The sequence below is a fragment of the Bacillus rossius genome (genome assembly GCF_032445375.1).
Source record: "Bacillus rossius redtenbacheri isolate Brsri chromosome 9 unlocalized genomic scaffold, Brsri_v3 Brsri_v3_scf9_2, whole genome shotgun sequence".
NCBI lineage: Eukaryota > Metazoa > Arthropoda > Insecta > Phasmatodea > Bacillidae > Bacillus > Bacillus rossius.
The window spans coordinates 645,634-665,861 of NW_026962013.1; the positions used below are offsets into that span (position 1 = coordinate 645,634).

Below are 20,228 nucleotides of genomic sequence, written 5' to 3' on the forward strand. Positions count from 1 at the left end.
CTGGGCGCACATACGGTGTGCAGAGCTTCAGGAAAAACAACGCGATTTCAAAACTACTCAAGATATCCGAGTGGGGCCTATTTACGAATAGCATTTAAGAGTTCGCTGAGGACCGAAAAGTACTTTTAATTTCGGATTAAGTTTTTAAACTGTATTTTTAGAAGCGTTAAAACGGCTAAAACGCGTGTTTTCGGAGTAATTTTTAGGCATAAAACAACCAGTACAGATTCTTGAAAGCACTTAAGGGGCTTGCATAACACCTTTATCTTCATTTCTCCGCCATATAATGTTACGGTCGCCGCTCATACGCACGACGAGAAGACTGCGCGCCAGTCCAGAGGAGACACCGCGCTAGAAGCACCAGCGAGCGTCGCGCTTATCATCCCGCCTCACCGACACACGTACACCCCTGACGAGGCGGGCCCCTTAAGGCCCTGGCTTCCAAGTTTATTCATCACATGAAGTTGGACGGATAATTTCAAACATGTTGTTTTAAAACTCGTCACACTTTCAAAGTCTTGTATTGGACTGCGGTGGCCCAAAGTTTGCAATTTCGTCATCACGTGCTGGACGCAAGTTTCAAAGCTACGAGTTGTGAACCCGGCGAGAGAGCCTGGCAGGGCCAGGCCGGGATCTGCGAGCCGCGACGTGCCAAGTGTTACGTCACAGGCGCCAGGGCGTGGCCTTGGGGCCGAGGGGCGTGGCCTGCGTCACGTCGCGCCGGCCCACTCCCCTTGCCGCGCGTGTGTAGAGCATACACACACAGGGCTGTGGACATTAGGCTGACGGCAAGTGTGGACCGCCGCCTGGTGGGAACTACTTCCTGCACACGCTGTACCCGTCCCTCGAGTATGTGTAGTGCCGGAGTCTAGCGGAGAAGACGGGGTGCGCAGGAACATTTCCCCGAACAGATAATCTTGTTAACCAATTCGTTTACGTATTACTTGTAACACTGCTCTTTTATTATTATTATTTTGATGATCGAACCCTTATAAAAGTGTTTGAAGGAACAATAAAACAAAACAAAAATCGTCACGTAAACTTCCACGTCCAGTGCAAGCTGTCTCCCCCTGTGAAGCGGTCTCCGTGTCCTTGTGGTTATCTTAGCGCTGCTCACGCTAGCATTCTACCGCCTGCCTTGTTGTTGTAGCGGGCACAGAGAGCATGTTCCAGATGGTGCTCCAGCGAACATTCAATCTTTTACAGCTGACAATTGTTCCGTAATACATATTTGAGTAGCACTTGACTATGACTCATTAATCGTGTATCAGTAAGATGATTGGGAAGACGCGGTGTGAATGTTCCCTGCAGACGGTGAAGGCTGCTCTGCAGTACAGAGCACTGTTGCCAACTTGTTACCATTAAACATTTTATTTTGAATGCCATTTTAATATTTTTTTAATTTTATTTTTTGTTGATTTTTAAGATTATAAGTCATTCGGGAAAAAACAACTCGATTCTAAATACAAATTAATTTTTCACAGGAAAAACAATGTGTAGAAGTCCGACACTATTAATCCAGGTAATTCCATAAAATTATCTGCTATGATCATAATAGCGTATAATAATATATCCTATTATATAAAAAAATAGAAAATAAGATGGCGTCTTTCAATTTACACTCCTTAGAAATAACTACTCAGTGTGATTAGATGATGCTCCCGATGGAATACCGAAAGTATTTGCAAAATTCTCGATCCAAATTTTACTTTTAAAAAAAACAATGTTTAAAATAAATTAAAATATAAAATGACATGACAGACTTGTGTCTACCAGCTCGTTGCTCGGTGGTGTGTATGTGGCGAGACACGGCTGAGAGGCGCTGGTCGCTTGGCCGCGAGCCAGGCCCAGAGAGAGAGAGAGAGAGAGAGAGAGAGAGAATGAACCCAGGTGTCTGCGGCGCCGATAGGCGGGTGACGCCGCCAGGGCGCCGTGTTGCGTCATGGGCGTCGCAAGGATATCTTTTTTGGGGGGGACTGCAATTGATTCAGTTGTTGAGGAATATCCTTCCCCTGGAGAAAAAAAAAGTGGGACCCCCCCCGGGAAAATTTGGGGTTTGAAGGTGCAAAAAGGTGGTTTTTAGGCCTTTTTCATTCCTAAATATTCTAATTATAGTGGGTTGCAATATATAATTTATTTTAAATAAAAAAATATTTTCAGAGAACAAATTTGTAAAAACACAGTGCTCTCACATTACCACGATTGGACTAAATGCACCATGCCATGCGCAACATATGGGTTATATCACAGTAATCATATTTTTAATATAACTACGAAACTAAATATGTTATTGGAGGGGACGAAATTGAAGACCCCCCCCCCCCCCCCCGGTTGCGACGCCCATGCGTGGACCGCGACGCAGACGTCTGGTTACTACGCGCCGCATGGACGCCTGACAGCGCGTCATGTCAGCGCCACAGCACGGTTCGCGAAACAGCGTCGCTTCTTGCCGTCAGAGTCTTCTCAGTTGTGTGGTTAACACGACTAGGGCGAACATCCCATCGTTTGCGAGGCCTCCAAACTCCTTGTTCATCCGTAGAACATTTTTCTTATTAGTTATTGGTTACGATCGATGAAAGAAGCACGTTAAACTCATAACTCATGGCTCAGCCAGTGAGGAAACGCGTGCTGCAAAACATAACGTCCTTGGTTGGTCATCCCAACCAGGGGAGTGGGGGAAGCTACAGTGGAGTACACCGTCTCCAGACATTCCTTTCCGAGCCGTTCGTCCGCAGCAACAAGTCAGCCATCGCCGAACTCAGACCGGGCATGGGTGAATGCTGCAATAATACCGACCAATAACAAAGAGCCAATTTTCCTTTTGAAAAACACGTTTCTACAGTTCATGGCCTCAGACTGAGACTGAGACCACGCCATATTTAATACTCGGGTTGAAAGTTGGCGTAAAGGTCACAGATTAACATCTCAGCCTTGGATTTATTTACCTGTGATCATCGTGTGTGTGTGTGTATATATATATATATATATAATATTTCAAAAATACATGGCCACGACATAAAAGTGCGAGGGAAAATATTTTTCGGTCTTAAGGTTGATTGTGCACTAGATGTGCCAGGAAAGATCGGCCTTGTCAGTTATCAGTTATTCGCGTCATTCACAGTTGCAATCCAGTCCGGTGCTTGAAAACAGCAGAAGCTTGCAGTATGTGCGAGTAGCTGGGCCGTAGTCACGACAATGACCAGGCGGCCTCAGGGTCGGGCTAGCGGGTCTTCAAATATCCGTGTATAAACTACGCATGACGCAAAAAAAAAAAGCACTCGGCTACTATTTATTTTTTTGACGTGATAACGTCTTATAAATCGATGAACGCCGGCTGCACGCACGAAAAAGTATGACTCATTGTCACGTTCCGCCTAAGCCGAGAGTGCAAGCGATAGAGAGGCAATAACAAGTTGAACCGGCCAACCACCGTGCGAGAAAATCTTTTTTAATATCAAACAAGTTAAGGCGGGCTTTTTAAAAGCATCAATTTAATAAAAAATTTGATTTATTTGTCCAATTTCGTTATTTCAAATTAACAATTTATTGAAATTGATTTAATTTCAGTTTATTTCTATAAATAATTGTTCGTGATTATATTTAAACAAATTATTTTAAATTAAATTTGCAAAAATTGTAAATAATATTTGAAAATTAAAAAGTATGCAATTTTTCATCAATGTTTTCTTATGACGTTATCACGTAAAATTATCGTCCGTAAACCGACTTAACAGACAACTCCTCCCCCCCCCCTTTTTTTTTATCACACATTACGTTTTTAACTTATCAAAAAACTATGTCAAGAATTCCACACGTTTTCGCGAGAAACATTATTTATGAAAAGAACACGACGGATAAATGAGTTTGTTGGTGTTGTATACAAGCGGCAGTGTAATGAAGGCGTGGACAAGCTGTTTGCCAGTGAGACAGCTGCAGAGCTGTGGTCTGTGACTCATGTCTGTGCGCAGCTGAGCAAACACCACCTCACACGTGAAGTGACTAGCGTATTGATGGGTTAACATATCTTCCCACATTTCACAGATGTTAACACCTAACAGGTGTTTATAAATATCCTGGAATCAATTTCAGGACTTATTTAGGAAATTAAAAAAAAATTCATACAACTTCCTAATCACAAGGTAGTTTTTCATGATTTTAAAATAAAGAATTTAACATAATACGAAATTTGCAGCCACGTGCCTATTTTAAGTATATTAAAAATATATATATATATCTACCTATTGTAGCAGTTACCATGGTGCGACTTCCAGAAACATTTTATATAGTTTTTTCGTTTCTTGGTCCATAGACCCCAAAACCACCGTCAACTCAAAAGTTTATATGTATGTATGTATGTGTGTGTGTATCACAATTTTGTGGACACAATAACTGTCGCAATTTTTCACAAATCACTTTCAAGCTCATGCATATAATACCTAATATAATTTATTGTGACAGAAGGAAGACACGGAACAAATAACACTAATGCATTAGAAATTGGCATTAGCGTGTGTCATATAGACACTACTACATTTTAAAAATGCTTTATTCTGAAATGTTTATTTAACTGCCTGATGTTGCGGTGCGCACCAGCTGACGAGGACAGACTCGTGACTCGCGTCTGTTTACTCTCGGAGCGAGGCGACCCACTTCGCTGCGTGATAAGCCCTGGGGGGTCGCTGATAGCGCCACTCGCAGCACGTAGCCGTGCTTCCGTGCCAGCACGCCCTCACGTGCTCTGCCACGGAAACCTTCCAGCCACACAGATGAAACAACATTGCGGGGGGATCTGACTCCGCTCGTTGAGAAACTTGATCAAAAAATTATTTAAGCTCCTCGGCTGGCAATGTGGTCGACCCTACCTGAACACAGTCTGCAGCGCTTCAGAAGAAACTACGAGATTTGAAAAACACTCCACATATCATAACGGTGTCTGTATGGAACACGTCACGGCCGGACGGGTAGTTCTGTTTCCGTATCTCGTTTTCAAACTGCACTCTCAAGCTAAAACGCGTGTTTTGGACATGGACTGTCTGGTACAGATTCTTGAAAGCACTAAAGGGACAGGCATTCATCTCTCTGCCATGTGATCAGGGCCGCAACTAGGGTCTCTGGCACCCGGGGCATGAATGGATTCATGCGCCCCCCCCCCCCCTCCTCTTTTTTTGCACATACCACACCAATAAAGCGGGGGGGTCCGGGGGCCCTCCCACGGAAAAATGGTGCTATTTAAGCATTTTACATACCTACATGTAACAGTTTCTGTGCTACTGTAACTTCCATGAATGAACCCACTATGTCCATAAAGTAGTCCGTATAATCACTAGACTTGTTTTCATTAAATATGTTGAGACGTTATATTGTAAATCAGATTAGACATTCCTGGCATGCAAGTTAAAAAACTTTTTACCAGTTACCAGTTGTAGCAGGAAGGAATTACAATGCAAGCGATTTCGGCGCCCCCACAGCTTTGCGCCCGGGGCGTATGCCCCGCTTGCTCCCCCCCCCCCACCCCCCCGCCTAGTTGCGGCCCTGCATGTGATATGTATCCCGCTCACACCTCACACGAGAAGGCTGCGCGTCAGTCCAGAGGCGGGCCTCTTACACGATGGACTCGAACACAGTGTAACAGCAGCTGGGCCCCTGGGCGCAAGTACAGGCTGTCACACTCGGCGGTTCACAGCGTGTTTTGAGGGGTCCCAGCGTGATGTGGGCGCCAGCAGTGCTGATGAAGTCTCAGGGCTCAGGACACAGCCAGCTGAGTGTGGTACAGGGGCTGAGGAGGCGACTATGCTGGGTTGGTGGCCCCAGCCGCTGGTCTAATACCCTCCCGATCAAACAACAGGGAGCGATCCCTAGCAGTTAAGAATATTTAAAAAGCTGTGGAATGTTCTAAAGGAAGGAACAGTACTACCCTTCAAGGGCGCACATGGTAGGGGTTCGTGAGCAAGGCCGGCCGAGAGGTCGGAGTACATGTGTCACACTCGGCCCAGCTGGCCCGCAGGTGCGAGCTAGTCTCCACGGCACTCCTCGCGGGGTAGTGACGTGTCTGAAGATGGTTGTAGCTCTGCAGTCTAGCTGCTCGGTCTTGTTTATGGCCGGCGCAGCCGTTACAAATTAATAAAGAGTCGCAAATGCTTATCTCAACAGCCTGATAACTCTGAAGTTACCAGCAGCATGATAACACTCAAGAGGTCAGGAGGCTATAGTTAGAAACGTAAAAAGCAAACACGTATAATTGTGTGTTTATTACTCTAAAATTTAAATGTGAACAAAAAAACAGTGACGTTCACCTTAAAAAATCAATAATTAACGTAATTAAAGAAGTGAAATTTTAGCGAACTGCAGTAATTAATTAATTGTAATTTTTGCTTTCGTGACTGGGCCTTTTTATTGAAATAAAAAAATTCAGTTTTTTCTTCTGTTTAAATGAGTTTTTATCTTTATGGTCCGGCTTCACCATCAGGTTTTTTTTGTCTGGTTACTATCAAAGATTTAGAAAATCAGTGTAAGCAATTTCGTATGCGTGTACCCAGCCTCAGGAAACTAGATGTGATATTCCAGTAAGAGTGCGGCTAGAGGCGCTGAGTGAGCGACGGGACCCGAGTGCGACTAGGCGCGGGGTGAAGCTAGCTGCACGAGTGATTGTGGTGGTTTAGTTAGTAGTTAAGAAAATATTAGTAGCAAATAAAACTGTATATATCCTTACGAACCTGTTTCCCCCCACTCGAAACAAATTTATTAAATCCCAATTAACGATTATAATATATATCACATTTTAAATCTTATCTTATTAAACGTTTATATATATTTTTTGGAGCTGATCACAAACGAGCAAATGTTGAGATCATCCTTACCTAACTTGCTTATTTATTTCATTGAAACATGTTATTTCATGACCTGATGTAAGCTTTTGGACATACGCCATTGCTAAGCACATGTATGCCGGTAGAAGAAAACTACAAAAAACCAAAAGACAAAAAAAACAAACAAATTAAGCAAAAATTGCTATTGTCAACAGGATACAGACACACATGTGCTTAGCAATAGCGTATGTCCAAAAGCTTACATCAAGTCATGCACTCCCAATGCACAAATCTTTCAAATATATTATGTTATTTCATGTTTATTGTTCGTAAAATATGTAATTATATGATAGTGATACAAATTCTGCCCTTTATTTATTTTCGATTTTTTTTTCATTAGTGGTATTCTGGCGCATTTTTCGAGCTTACCTAACTTACTGAATTATTCCCCAGATTTAAATGATAAATTCAGTTTTGCTCACTGTCGCTGGAGCACGCACTAGTGCGCACACTCCAACACCTGGAGGCCACTCCGGTCAAGGGGGGAGGGGAGGGGGCATGACCAAGCTCACACGCGCGCCCTGGGTCGTGAGTTCGAGTCCAGCACATTGCCGTCGGTTAAGTTCTTACAACAGCGACGCAATATTTGTTTCAAAGTATGACGAAGACATCAAACTTTGCGCGCGGTCATCAGTTAACTTGTGGATGACTATTTGAGAAATACGTATATATCGATTTCCCTAAACAGAACCATACGTATGAAACTGTCACGGCCGGCCGCAGCGCCCAGTGTTGCCAGGCGCCAGGGAACTGCCGCCAGTTCGGTCGAGGTTGTGCGCGCCTCGAGCAGCTTCCCCGCCGTCTCCAGAGCCGCGCGAGTGGGCCGGTGGGCCGGTGGGCCGGTGGGCCGGTGGGCCGGTGGGCCGGTGGGCCGGTGGGCCGGTGGGCCGGTGGGCCGGTGGGCCGGCGGGCCGGTGGGCCGGCGGGCCGGTGGGCCGGTGGGCCGGTGGGCCGGCGGGCCGGTGGGCCGGTGGGCCGGTGGGCCGGTGGGCCGGTGGGCCGGCGGGCCGGCGGGCCGGTGGGCCGGCGGGCCGGTGGGCCGGCGGGCCGGTGGGCCGGCGGGCCGGTGGGCCGGTGGGCCGGTGGGCCGGTGGGCCGGTGGGCCGGTGGGCCGGTGGGCCGGTGGGCCGGCGGGCCGGTGGGCCGGTGGGCCGGTGGGCCGGTGGGCCGGTGGGCCGGCGGGCCGCCACCTCGCAGCCACTCGCTGCGCCACGCACCAGGCGCCCTTGGTCGGCGGAGGTCGCCCGGTCGCTGCCGCCAGCACCTGGCTCACTGGCTACTGGCTACTGGCTCACTGGCTACTGGCTCACTGGCTCACTGGCTCACTGGCTACTGGCTCACTGGCTCACCTGCCCAGCTCACTCCTGCCTCTCGTGACTGTCGGCACACGAACCACAGCCAGCAGTGCCCGGACTGGCCCGGCCGAACAGGGCGGCGGCTTCTCTCGCAGACGGCCGCCAATCACAAGGAAGAAAACTGTGGCACGGCCATACCTTTTTTGCAGTCTGAGTGCTCAGATAAATAAATAAATATATATATATATATATATATATATATTTTTTTTCGCGAAAAACACACGGGCCTTCTCATTAGAACGGTAGTTACAACTGTTTCCCAACCCGAAGGCCAGCATCTTCAACCACTCCTCCGAAATATGCGGCCTTTAGTGTTTCATAGGGGTGGTGCAGGTCTCTGAAGTTTGGGGCTGAACAACATTCTTATTGTCAATAACAGAGAAAGAATATAAGATTGAAGAACACTTGGCGTCTGGATTATGTTTAATTGAATGAAATTGTGCAACCCCTGCAAATTCTGTCGATGCTGCAATATTATTTCATTGAAATCATTGAGGGTAGAACCTTTATTTTTTTAACATACTTTTGTGACGTGTTACTACCTCCAATTTTATCAATAAAATAATTATGTGATAGCGATAAATTTCGCTGGGGATGCCATTAAACACAATCCAGGCGTTCAGTGTTCCATCTTAAAAATTTGTGTCTGTTATTTATGAAAAAGTTGGTTGTCTGTAAAGTCGGTTTACGGAAGATAGTTTAACGTGACAACGTCATAACAAAACATTGATGAAATGATTGCATACTTTTATGAATATAATTGAATAATTTTTATTGAATTATCACTATTTTGTATGGATATAAAGGAGGAGTGAAATGAAATCTACAATTTAATTGATAAATTTACTTTTATTTGCACTCATTAATTCACATATGTTTATTACTTTAACGAAGAGGTTATTTTAACTATAACTTTTATACATGTTTGTTATTTAACTTCTTCCAATCTGTGTTATTCTGTTAAGGATAGGACGATGATAGGAAAAGTAGGAAACGAATGGGAGGGTTTCAAGTTTAATGTGCTTCGAAAAAGTCAAATCGATGGTTGTTCCAATCGAGTGGAAGAGAGATAGATGCGGCGCAAGCTACAATGAGCGTAACGGGACACAGCGTAACGGGACAATGTGCGTAACGGGAAACTTTTTTGTGTGTGCAGCCGCGTTCATCGATTTATTAGACGTCACGTCAAAAACAACTAGTTCAGCTCCATTGTGGAAGCACTTGAGACGGGAGTTTGTAGATGACGGGCCGGGGACTGGCAGGCACACGGCCCACGGCACACGGCACACGGCACACGGCACACGGCCCAAGGACGAGGCCTCGACCCACAAGAAGCCGAGAAGTGGCCAGTGGCTCCGCGCTGCTGTCCCACAATCACCGCCAGGCCGAGAGCAGTCCAGGGGCCAGTCACGGTTCTGAATAAAACTATTTGAAAGTCGTAGTTTCTTGAGTTATAGGGAATTTTACAAACGTTTTTGACGTGATACTGTCTTATAAATCGATGAACGCCGGCTGCATGCACGAAAAATTGTCACGTTCCGCCTGAGCCGAGCGTGCGAGAAAATCTTCTATAATATCAAACAGGTTAAGGCGGGCTTTTTAACTAATTGTTCGTGATTATATTTTAAACAATTATTTAAATTAAATTTGCAAAAACTGTAAATAATATTAGAAAATTAAAAAGTATCTGCAATTTTTCATCAATGTTTCTTATGACGTTATCACGTAAAATAATCGTCCGTAAACCGACTTTACAGACAACCCCCTTTTTTTTCTATCCCAAGAGGCTCACTTAGGCTAATAACTTGCCGAGTTAGCATAACAAATATTTTACAGTCTGAATAGTCCAAGTTATCAAAATAACATTTTTTTTTTACCATATAAGTCGCGCAGAGCAATTATGCATGTTTGATTTTATTTAGAATTGTTATCAACAGTAGAGTTATTTACGACTGAGTAATAAAAAATAACTGTAGCCACAGTATCTAAAAGTTATGTAGTAAAAATAAACTACTACACTTTTTAATTTTCTTTAAGTTCAGAAACGTAATTAACTGGCTTATCAACTGTTCTAGGATTGACGTAGAGTTCTGGGACAGCCTGTATATTAAAAAGAAAAAAAGGAATAGTTGAACGGTGAACGGATGTACCACGCAGTCCAGAAGGCGGAAGATCTCCGACCTTGGTATCGTCCAACGAGCACAGAGAATGGAGTCCAGAGAACAAGAGGAGACTGCGACAAGCCTCCGTGAGGGAAGCGAACAACGTGATACACGTTTTGGTGTCAGAAGTGGGCTAGCCCTAATTAATAAATTTTGTATACCGTTTTTGACGTGACGTCTAATAAATCGATGAACGCCGGCTGCACGCACGAAAAAGTGTCCCGTTACGCACATTGTTCCGTTACGCTCATTTTTCCGTTACGCTGTGTTCCGTTACGCTGTCGGCGAGTGCAGTAATAGGTTATGTTACAATCGACTAAAAAATTATGGTGATTCATATAATTGATGATAGATATTTGATTACAGTTTATTTATATGAAAACTTGTTCATAATTATATTTAAACTTTATAGCTAAACGCCAGTTTTTAAAATTAATTACAAGTCATCTACACGTGAACTGCTTCGTCGACTGTTTATAAAGTGAAGTGAATTTCGGCAAAAAAGGTTAATTATTCTTGCATTTTAAAAATCTGATTACTAGTATAATTTCAAGTATTTATTCTTTTATTATTAAAATTAAAATGATTCAATTTTATTCATAAAAGTATGCAATCATTTCATAGAAATGTTTTGTTGTGACGTCACGTTAAACTATCGTCCGTAAACCGACTTACAGACAACCAATTTTTTTTTTTACAATTAAAATTGTAAAACATTATTACAAATTTAGTTTTTCGAGAATTGAGTTAGTTGAGGAACTGTAGCAGGCTACCTCCCCGTTACTTTAACCCCCCGCCCCCTTTTTCCCCCAGTTTTTTTTAATGAAAAGACTGTAAACGCTACAGGTTTATAACTGTAAATGTAAGCTGCGCTTGTAGCATGAATAGTAAGGTTTCTAAGGAGTTCTCTGAGCAACGGACTTGTGATCGCACTTGTATCACCGAGGCGAACTCATGCACGCGTGAAGCGGGCAGGTGGTGGTCTCATGCCGCCGGCATGCAGTCCCCGGAGGCAGACAGCGCAGTGCCCTTGGGAGCACCCGCATAGCAATGAGCTCAGGGTGTCCACGGGGACCAACTTAGGCGAGAGAAAAGTACTAGATTGAAAAAAATAAAAGTACTAAATTATAATTTGTTATGGTTTGAACATTTTAGGAAGTTATAATAAAATTTCAATGTTTGAACCTAAATATCACACCACACACACATACATTCCATAGTTTTTTAAAAATAATTACGCTTAATAATAAAACATATTGGAGTTACTGTAATATTATTATATTAAAGAAAAAAGTACCAGATGTGAGCGTAAATGTACTAGACCACTAAAAAGCTTATAGAAGTACTAGATCTAGTAGGACAGTACTAACTGTGGACAGCTGGACACCCTGAATGAGCTGCTCCCAGTCTGCACCGTGTTCCACGTGCAGACTCGAGTACAGGTCTACCGCATGCACGGAGTATACAGTCACAAGGGGGCCCGCTTGTGACTGTGGTACGAGGTTGATGCTCAGTATGCGACGCACAGGCGCACTGTCCAGAGACGGCTTGTGTCTGTTTAAAACCCACGCGGAAACCTCCTCCCACCCCACGCAATTTCTCGCTGAAAATTCCCGCGGGCTGGCCTTGCGTACCCACAGATTTACATCCTGTATAGTTGTACAGTCAGGTCCAGACGCAAGGAGAAAGAGAGAGGTAGTAGGGGATATATCGTCAAGGTCACGGGAAAAAATTTTTTTTACAATTTGGGTAATTTCTGTGAAGGCGGTGTGTTATTTTTTTTTCTTGTGTGATGCAGTGAAGTGTCACAACACCTGTAACAAGCAGCACAAGGAAGTGACTCATGTTGAGCTTGATTATGTAACAGTCTCAACCCCTTGTTGTTGCTGTTGTTGTTGTTAAGTTTTTGAATACACAAATTGTAATGTTATTTTTACAATTTCCCCCCCCCCCCCCTTTTTTTTTTTGTGTTTCCACCGCTGGTTTCATTGATAGATTTTTCAACAAGTTTATTAATTTAACCCTGTAAAATGTTTTCGTGGTTATGACCAGCGTCACTTGGAAGACTTTAATACAGATGTATTATTGTATATTCTATTTCCCCCGCTTAAATAAAAACCTGGACAGCCGCAAGCGACCATCCATCCACGTATATATTACGAAAATTTATAACAGACGTGTGAATACAAAAAAAAGTAAATATATTTGTTAAACTAAATGTAAAAAAAAAAATTGGTTGTCTGTAAAGTCGGTTTACGGACGATAGTTTAATGTGACAACGTCATAACAAAACACTGATGAAATGATTGCATACTTTTATCAATAAAATTTAATAATTTTTTTTAATTATCACTATTTTGTATGGATACAAAGAAGGAGTGAAATGAAATCTACAATTTATTGATAAATTTACTTTTATTTGCACTCATTAATTCAAATATGTTTATTACTTTAACGAACAGATTATTTTAACCAAACTTTTATACATGTTTGCTATTTAACTTCTTCCAATCTGTGTTATTCTGTTAAGGATAGGACGATGATAGGAAAAGAAGGAAATGAATGGGAGTGTTTAAAGTTTAATGTGCCTCGAAAAAGTCAAATCGATGGTTGTTCCAATCGAGTGGAAGAGAGATAGATGCGGCGCAAGCGTACAATGAGCGTAACGGGACACAGCGTAACGGAACAATGTGCATAACGGGACCCTTTTTCGTGCGTGCAGCCGGCGTTCATCGATTTATTAGACGTCACGTCAAAAAAAAGGAAAAAAGGTATTGTGCTGTTACTATTTTCATAATGCACAGAAAGTTATGACTTATTTTAATGATACTATTATTTATAAAGTCTTATTATTTTGATTGTTATTATTATTATTATGAAATTTTATTATTTAATTTGTATATTGTTCGCCCGCAAAAGTTATTTAAATATATTTTTTATTAATTATGTATATCTACGAGAGCTATGCTCTATGACCTGAAATGGACTTATATGGACAGCCAATTGAGTATACCCCTCTAAGGACTAATGAACTTAACGAATAAACGATGATTTTATTCGGGGTATTACTTAAAGAAATTTTCATTGTTGGAAATTTTCGTTTTAAATTTACCGCATTTTTGTGTTTTCAATTGTATTAATAAGTGTTATTTACGGTATTTATATTGTAAATTACGCTAACCGATTTTGGTTTCGGCCAATGAGAGGCCGTGTTTTAGATGTGAGGCGTCTAGAACGTATTAATTAAGAGGTTGGTTGTATGAAGGCGTCTGATGCCGACGCAAAGGCGCGAGGCCTATTTTAAATTTGAAATATAGCTAGCTAGATTATGCCATCCGACACTCAGGATGAGCTTAAACGACGTATAAATAAATAATGTGTAAGATTATAAGGGTATATTCTGACGGATATGTTATTAGGAGTGAAAATCTGTAAGTAAAGATCTTGCATTTTGTATCGCCCATAGACATACCCAGCTGTATGTAATTTCGTCGTAAATAACTCCGATTTGACTACAAACTGATTAGTTTTCACGTAAAAGGTGTCAATTATCCTGAACTACGTCATGAATTATTAGTTCCAAGATTTAAATTATTATTTTATTTTGTGATACCCAGAGGTGAAATGGGAGTACAAGTTTCGTGTCTCTACCATATAAACTGAGTTAAGCCAAGGCAAATACGAACCCAAATATAAACATAAACAGTAATCATACTAATTATTAATTGTGCTATGATTTCAAACATTTTCTGGTATGTAAGAATGCGTCCGTAAAAACATCATTTGATTTATTTTCTGAACATACACTAACGAACTTTTCTGAACGATTCATGTGTGCTACGTATTTTCCTGATGTTTTAATTTACATAAGCGCATATCCACGAGTCATGTTCAGTATCGTTAGGATTGTTTTTCTGTGATTTTTTTTATCTAATTATATTAATATTGATTTTTATCTCTACACATATGTTAGTTGTCCCTGATGAATAGCAATTTTTATTATTAATAAAAACCTGAATTCTATCCCTATGTGTTGATATATGTTACCTAGCTACCTGTGTCCAAGAGTGTGTGTTTTATGATAAATAACATTTTTTTTTTTTCATGTTTCTAAGGGTCAGAGTACAAGAGCATAACAGTACCATTGACACATATATATATGTCTATATATATATTTTGAAAAATAGTGACAGCCAGTGTATATCGTCCCGACAACACACACACAACAAAAGGGTCTATATATAAATAAACGAGTACTATTAATGGTACTGGCACCAGCAGTAAGAACACACCGAAGAAGTTTAGCAGCAGTATAGTATAGTATCTTTCAAAGCTATGTAACTTGTATTTTTCTTGTACATGTAAGTATATTTCAGTGTATCAATATATCACTTTAAATTTTAATATGTTTGGCATATGTAAACTGTAACTATGTAAATGACGTGTTGCATAGCATTAAAATATCAACAATTGTCCTAGAAAATACTGAAAACGACGAGTTTCAAAATACGCACGATCACGGAATCACACGGACAAAGCGCGGGTGACTATGGGATTGGCATAGAGTGTACGGAGACAAGAGATCAGTGTCCGTGTCGTTATTTTATCAGTACCTTTTATTTGTTAAAAAAAATATCTTCAAAACGATCCTATCTAATTCAAAATTGTGACTACATAGTGTTGAAAAATAGTGAAACACAAAGCTACGGAAATTACATGAAAAATGAAAATCTAAGACAACATATGTTTTTTATTTCTATTTAAATTGGAGTATTATTGTCTTTAAAAAATTAACAATTTTTCCCCCATTTAATTTGACGTAATCTATGTCATGTTGATTTTTGTACGTCTTTTTTTTTTTTTTTTTTTTTTTTAAAGCAATTAAGTACCGGTACTTAAATTTTGATTGTTTCCACTATAAAAAATTTTCTAAAATACCTTGGAATTTTATGGATGATAAACGTTCGCCGGCAAATTGGCACTGAAGAAGAGCTATGTGTAACACCTTTCAAATGTTATTTCAAACCATACTCTTTGACAGCACGTTTAGAAGTTTTTCAATAATTATGAAGAATTTATATTGCTCTGCGTCGAGTGAGAGCGGAAGAAATGCAAGGAATTTTGTTTTATTTTATTATATTACTTTTGTTACACTTTATCGTTAAAAAGTTACGTATATTGCAGCAATAAATTTAACTGCCGACCGCAAGTCATTCGTTACATTAAATAAGATAATTTTCCGTATTTGAGTTTAAATAGACATTAACATGTGAGTATTGGATCGTATTTCATTCACACCGTTAGAAATTAATGATCGAAGCTGTTTTATACGAACTTTAATTTGAGACTGACATCCGAACGAAGGCTTGAGTCATATGAAAACATTATAGTGTTGGTTAACATACCACTGCAAGTTTATGTCCCCCGTGTGAAACGACGCAACTACGAATGGCGAGTGTTTACGTGCGCGCCACGCAGTAGACTTATCTCCGGCCGACAACCTTGAGTTTACAAGTCGCGCCACTCGGATCACAACATCAACTGCGCAGTAGCCGGCCGCGAGCCAGGCAAAAACAAGCACTGCTCGAGTCGAACTGGCAAGCCTCGCGGCCGCTGCAAGCAACACAAGCAACACGGGGACATAACAGCGACACAACAATAACGCATTGGCGTCACAGCCGACTGCCAGCCGTGTTTCAGCGAAGCAGCGAGCGAGCGTCAGTTGTGCGTCGCAGACTCGGGCGTCAACTTGACCAGCGCGGTGCCACGTCTCTATAAAGGCTTGTTTATTTCTGGCGGCGCTAAAAGCGTTCCGTTGTCGAAGCAAGTATCTGTTGTTGCGCGCGCGTGGGTGACTGTGTTGTGTGCAGACGAGAGCGCGTGGATAACAAGATGTCGGCGTCCCCCATCGCCCGGCAGGCTACTCACAGCCAGAGCATCCCGTCCAGAAGGGTGGTGCTGAACGACGCCTCGCAGCTGCCCGCTGACTACTCGTGCACGCCAGGGGGCACGCTGTACTCCACCACCCCCGGCGGTGAGTGCCCTGCCCTCTCGAACAGATGGCGCTTATTAGAAACTATATTTTATTAGCATATAAAACTGTGTGTGAAAAGGCGTTTTACAGATATTGATTTAGTGATGCAACATTTGAAACGAAAACGCGATATTAAAAAAAAAATAAACAGGAAGGGAAACTAAAGTTTTTATAATTATTTCCAGTACGTTACTTGGGAATCATGGAACCCTAAGATAACCCCCGCCAGCCCTGATTAGTTTATTAATGCTGGACACCAGAATTATTTAAATGTGACTTATTAAATTGCATATATTATTATTATTACTTAACCTGCAATTGGGCTTTCACCCGGTGGCAAGAACTCCCACTCACTCCCCTCTCCCCCCCCCCCTCCACCAGCTTTCCCCTCAGCTCCCCCCCATCCCTGACCTCCACCATTTCCTCCCCCAGCCCATTCCACTCCCTCCCCGTCCTCACCAGGAAGGTGTTCCGCCCTCTCTCTGTCCGCCTCCACACCCTCTGGAGCTTACATCTGTGGTCTCTTCGTCCTCTGTACTCCCCTCTATGTACTTTGCTTCCCAATTGCCCCCATCCCCCTTCCCCCTTCAGCACCTTGAACATCCTGACCAACCTTTCCACTCTTCTTCTCCTCTGTAACGTTTCCCACCCCAACTCCTTAATCATTTCCGTTGGGCTATGCAGTTTCCCATCCTGCCCCTCCCTCCTTCTCCACATTCCCATCACCCACTTAGCCGCTCTGCGCTGCACCCCTTCCAGCTCCTTCACCTCAGTCACCAGGTAGGGGTCCCAGACCGCCGCCGCATACTCCAACATTGGCCTGACCAATGTGGAGTATGCCTTCTCCTTTGTCCTCCTCCCAGCTCCCTGCAGGGTCCTACCAAGCAACCCCAGCGCCTGCCTTCCCCTCCTGACCACCCCCTTTATGTGCTCCGCGCCCATCCTAGGTCATTTTTCAGTGTCACCCCCAGGTACTTATATCCTGCTGCCTCTCTTATCTCCTGCCCCTTCCAGTAATATACATTTCGTGTGACTTTCCTCCTCTTTGTAAATCTGACAACTTTCGTCTTACCAACATTCAAGGACATTACTTAATTATTTTTTAGTTTAAGATAAAATTACAGTAAGAAACAAAGCTCACTGTTTAGTAAAACGTTAATGTTATCTGGTTGTTTAGGAATGTAGGCATTTACCTCTGTATCCCATAAGTTAGGGTTAAAAAGATGAAAATTATTTTTCTAATCTCTGCCCATAATTTCACCCATCTAAGTTGGTACGAAGCTATAGTAGTAATATGCAATAAATGTCAGTATTAGCATTGAGCAGTAATTTTTCTTCCGATAATTTAAAAACTTATCATTTTATGCTAAACTTATAACTGTAATATAAATTTTGGCACCATATTGTTTTGTAATAATTAGTAATAGCAGTTAATGTTATTTAAGACACCCTTGTGATGCAAACTGTAGTATAATTATCCACTTTTGAAAACCAGTGTTGTGAGGATGAGCGGCATGGTGTCTACTGCAGGCACCCGCATCGTGTACGAGAGGGCGTTCCTGATGAACCTGCGCAACTCGCCGCTGGCGCGGACTCCGCCCTCGGACATCACCAGCTTCCCCAGCAACCTGCTGAAGGGCGCCCCCGACGCCCCCGACGCCCCCGACGCTCCCCTCAAGGAGCCCCACGTCGCCACTCCTCCCAAGACCGGTACGGTCCCACGCATCGCTTTACCTCGGCATATGCTCCAGAGCACATTGTTGAAAATAAGCTTTCATAATAAAACAATTTCATTGGTAGAGGATAAATTAATGTGTTATTCTGTTAGCTTCGAATGTTAAGACTTGTTATCCGAGATACTAGATAATCTTTGAGATACTGAATATACAGAACAAAGTAACTATAATATAGATAAGGAACCTTATTTTTTAATCATTTTGTGTGGGAACAATGAAGATAAGTAAGTTATTGAGGTGAAAAAAAAAAAAACTTTCCAGTTATATTGATTTTTGTTAACTGCTGTATTGTTTTAATACAAGATTGTAGTAGTGCAACTAAAAACATTGGCCTATGTTTAAATTAATAATTCTTTTGCATCTGTGCGATAAGCAATAATCTCATGCTGTATAGCCTTCCAAGGAAAGATTTTGCAAACTGTCAAATAAGTACCATTTTAGCTACCTAAATTGAAAAAAAAAAAATCAGAACAATGTTTTCATTAATTTTTTTAATTCTTAAATTGTATTGACCTAGAAATTTAAAAGTACTGAAATCTGCATTAGAAATTGCACAAGTATCTGAGCAGTGTTTTCCAGGTAGAATTCCCAATGATTTACTCACATCAGTCGATGCAATAGAGAAAGAGAATTGTGGTTTTTTAGTCATCTGTATGCATTGTCTTTTAACTCCTTAGTAAAATAACATTTTTCATAAACCTAATTAGTAATTATCATTGGCCTGGAGTCAGATGCCTGAATAATCTGTAATTGTGCATAATTTATTTTGCTTTTGGAAAAATCGGTTTATGTTAGGTCAGTTATAAAAATATGTAAAATTGTTAAACGTATTATTACTCTCACAAAAACATTTTGTTTTATTTTAGAATTGCATTATGCACTTCAACTTTGTTTTTAGGCCTGTTAATATTGTTTTTAATAATAAATTTAACACACTTCTATGGCAAAATTCACAACGTACAGGCAAGGTAGTACTGCAGTCATTACAAGTCGTTAGTCGGATGGTTCTATTCTCCATAGAATAGGTTTTTCCCACAGAATAGGATTTTTTTTTAATAAATTTATTTCCTCCTTTTTTACACTCTGTCTACAATTCACTAATTAATTTAATTTTACAGAAGTATTTAGGTGGGTATAATTTCCAACTTATTCAGATAATTTAAACGATAATATCTTATAATATCTTGATTAGTATATAATAAGTTGTTCTTGTAAATCACAAGAAACATTAATGAGCTAACTTTTTTTTGCTATTAGTGGAATCAGATCTTTCATTAAAAAAATTAAAATATTATATTTAAAAATACATTAAATTTTTTTTTAATAAAATTTATTTGGTTTAAAACAGCTAAACCTGAGCTAAAGTAGGTGATTTTCTCTTGCTTATTTTATTTATAACTCACACACACAATTTTCACAAATTATCTTCATAAATTATCCAATATTGTGATAGTGTCATTTCTTTCAGCTCCCTTCATAGAATGTTGTATGTATTCACATGTGCTAATTCACATTTGTTATGCATACAGAACCGGTGCCGGAAGAGATTCAAGACCAGTTCCAGTTGGAAATCTAAACGGCCATCGAATGTGCGGGTGAAATATCAGTACTGACTGTTGGCAGGAAATGTGCTGCAAATTTTGCACCATGCTTTGTGTGAATTTGAAGAGTATGTTTTAAGCTTATGTTGTTGCCAACTTTTATACCATCTGTGTTGCACGAGATCAGATGATGGTGAAGAAGGAATTGAATTTGTAGGGAGTTGATTTGTTTAAAGTCGGTGGCATGAATGTGAGAAGTGTTGATTCCTAGTGCCATTAGGTAAGTTTGAAGCACCATGGGTGCTGTAAGAGGTCAGTTTTGTAAACCACATTAAATAATTGTTCAGAAACTGATGTGCAGCCATAATAAGTTTCATATATTGTCATGAATTTTTTTACTATAATTTTGAATACATTGTTGACTTATTTTACTGTGTGAAATTTTTTTCTAGCATAATGTTAAAAGCATTAAAACTTTGTTGCTAGAGGAAGTTATCAATTTTTTACTGTTTTTGTATTAAAACTCTTTTTGCT

The 20,228-nt window shown here is 41.1% G+C and overlaps 2 protein-coding genes across 3 annotated transcripts; one reads left to right on the top strand and one right to left on the bottom strand.

Moving 5' to 3' along the window:
* Positions 1-663: 663 nt before the first annotated feature.
* On the bottom strand, positions 664-12,528 carry LOC134543213 (transcriptional regulatory protein AlgP-like). The gene is made up of 6 exons (XM_063388115.1): positions 12,503-12,528; positions 11,754-11,937; positions 8,216-8,243; positions 7,563-8,117; positions 4,651-4,751; positions 664-705 (listed from the first exon to the last, which is right to left on the bottom strand). Exons 1-6 carry the CDS (start codon positions 12,526-12,528, stop codon positions 664-666), a joined length of 936 nt encoding a protein of 311 aa, XP_063244185.1.
* Positions 12,529-14,479: 1,951 nt separating this feature from the next.
* On the top strand, positions 14,480-20,185 carry LOC134542773 (eukaryotic translation initiation factor 4E-binding protein). 2 transcript variants are annotated; one of them, XM_063387287.1, is made up of 3 exons: positions 14,480-16,417; positions 17,948-18,127; positions 19,683-20,185. In XM_063387287.1, the coding sequence occupies exons 1-3, from the start codon at positions 16,276-16,278 to the stop codon at positions 19,727-19,729; spliced, it is 369 nt and encodes a 122-aa protein (XP_063243357.1). In that variant the 5' UTR covers positions 14,480-16,275; the 3' UTR covers positions 19,730-20,185. The 2 variants fall into 2 exon arrangements, with proteins under 2 accessions (XP_063243357.1, XP_063243356.1); XM_063387286.1 differs by lacking the exon at positions 19,683-20,185 and having other exon boundaries at positions 17,948-19,437.
* The last annotated feature ends 43 nt before the right edge of the window (positions 20,186-20,228 follow it).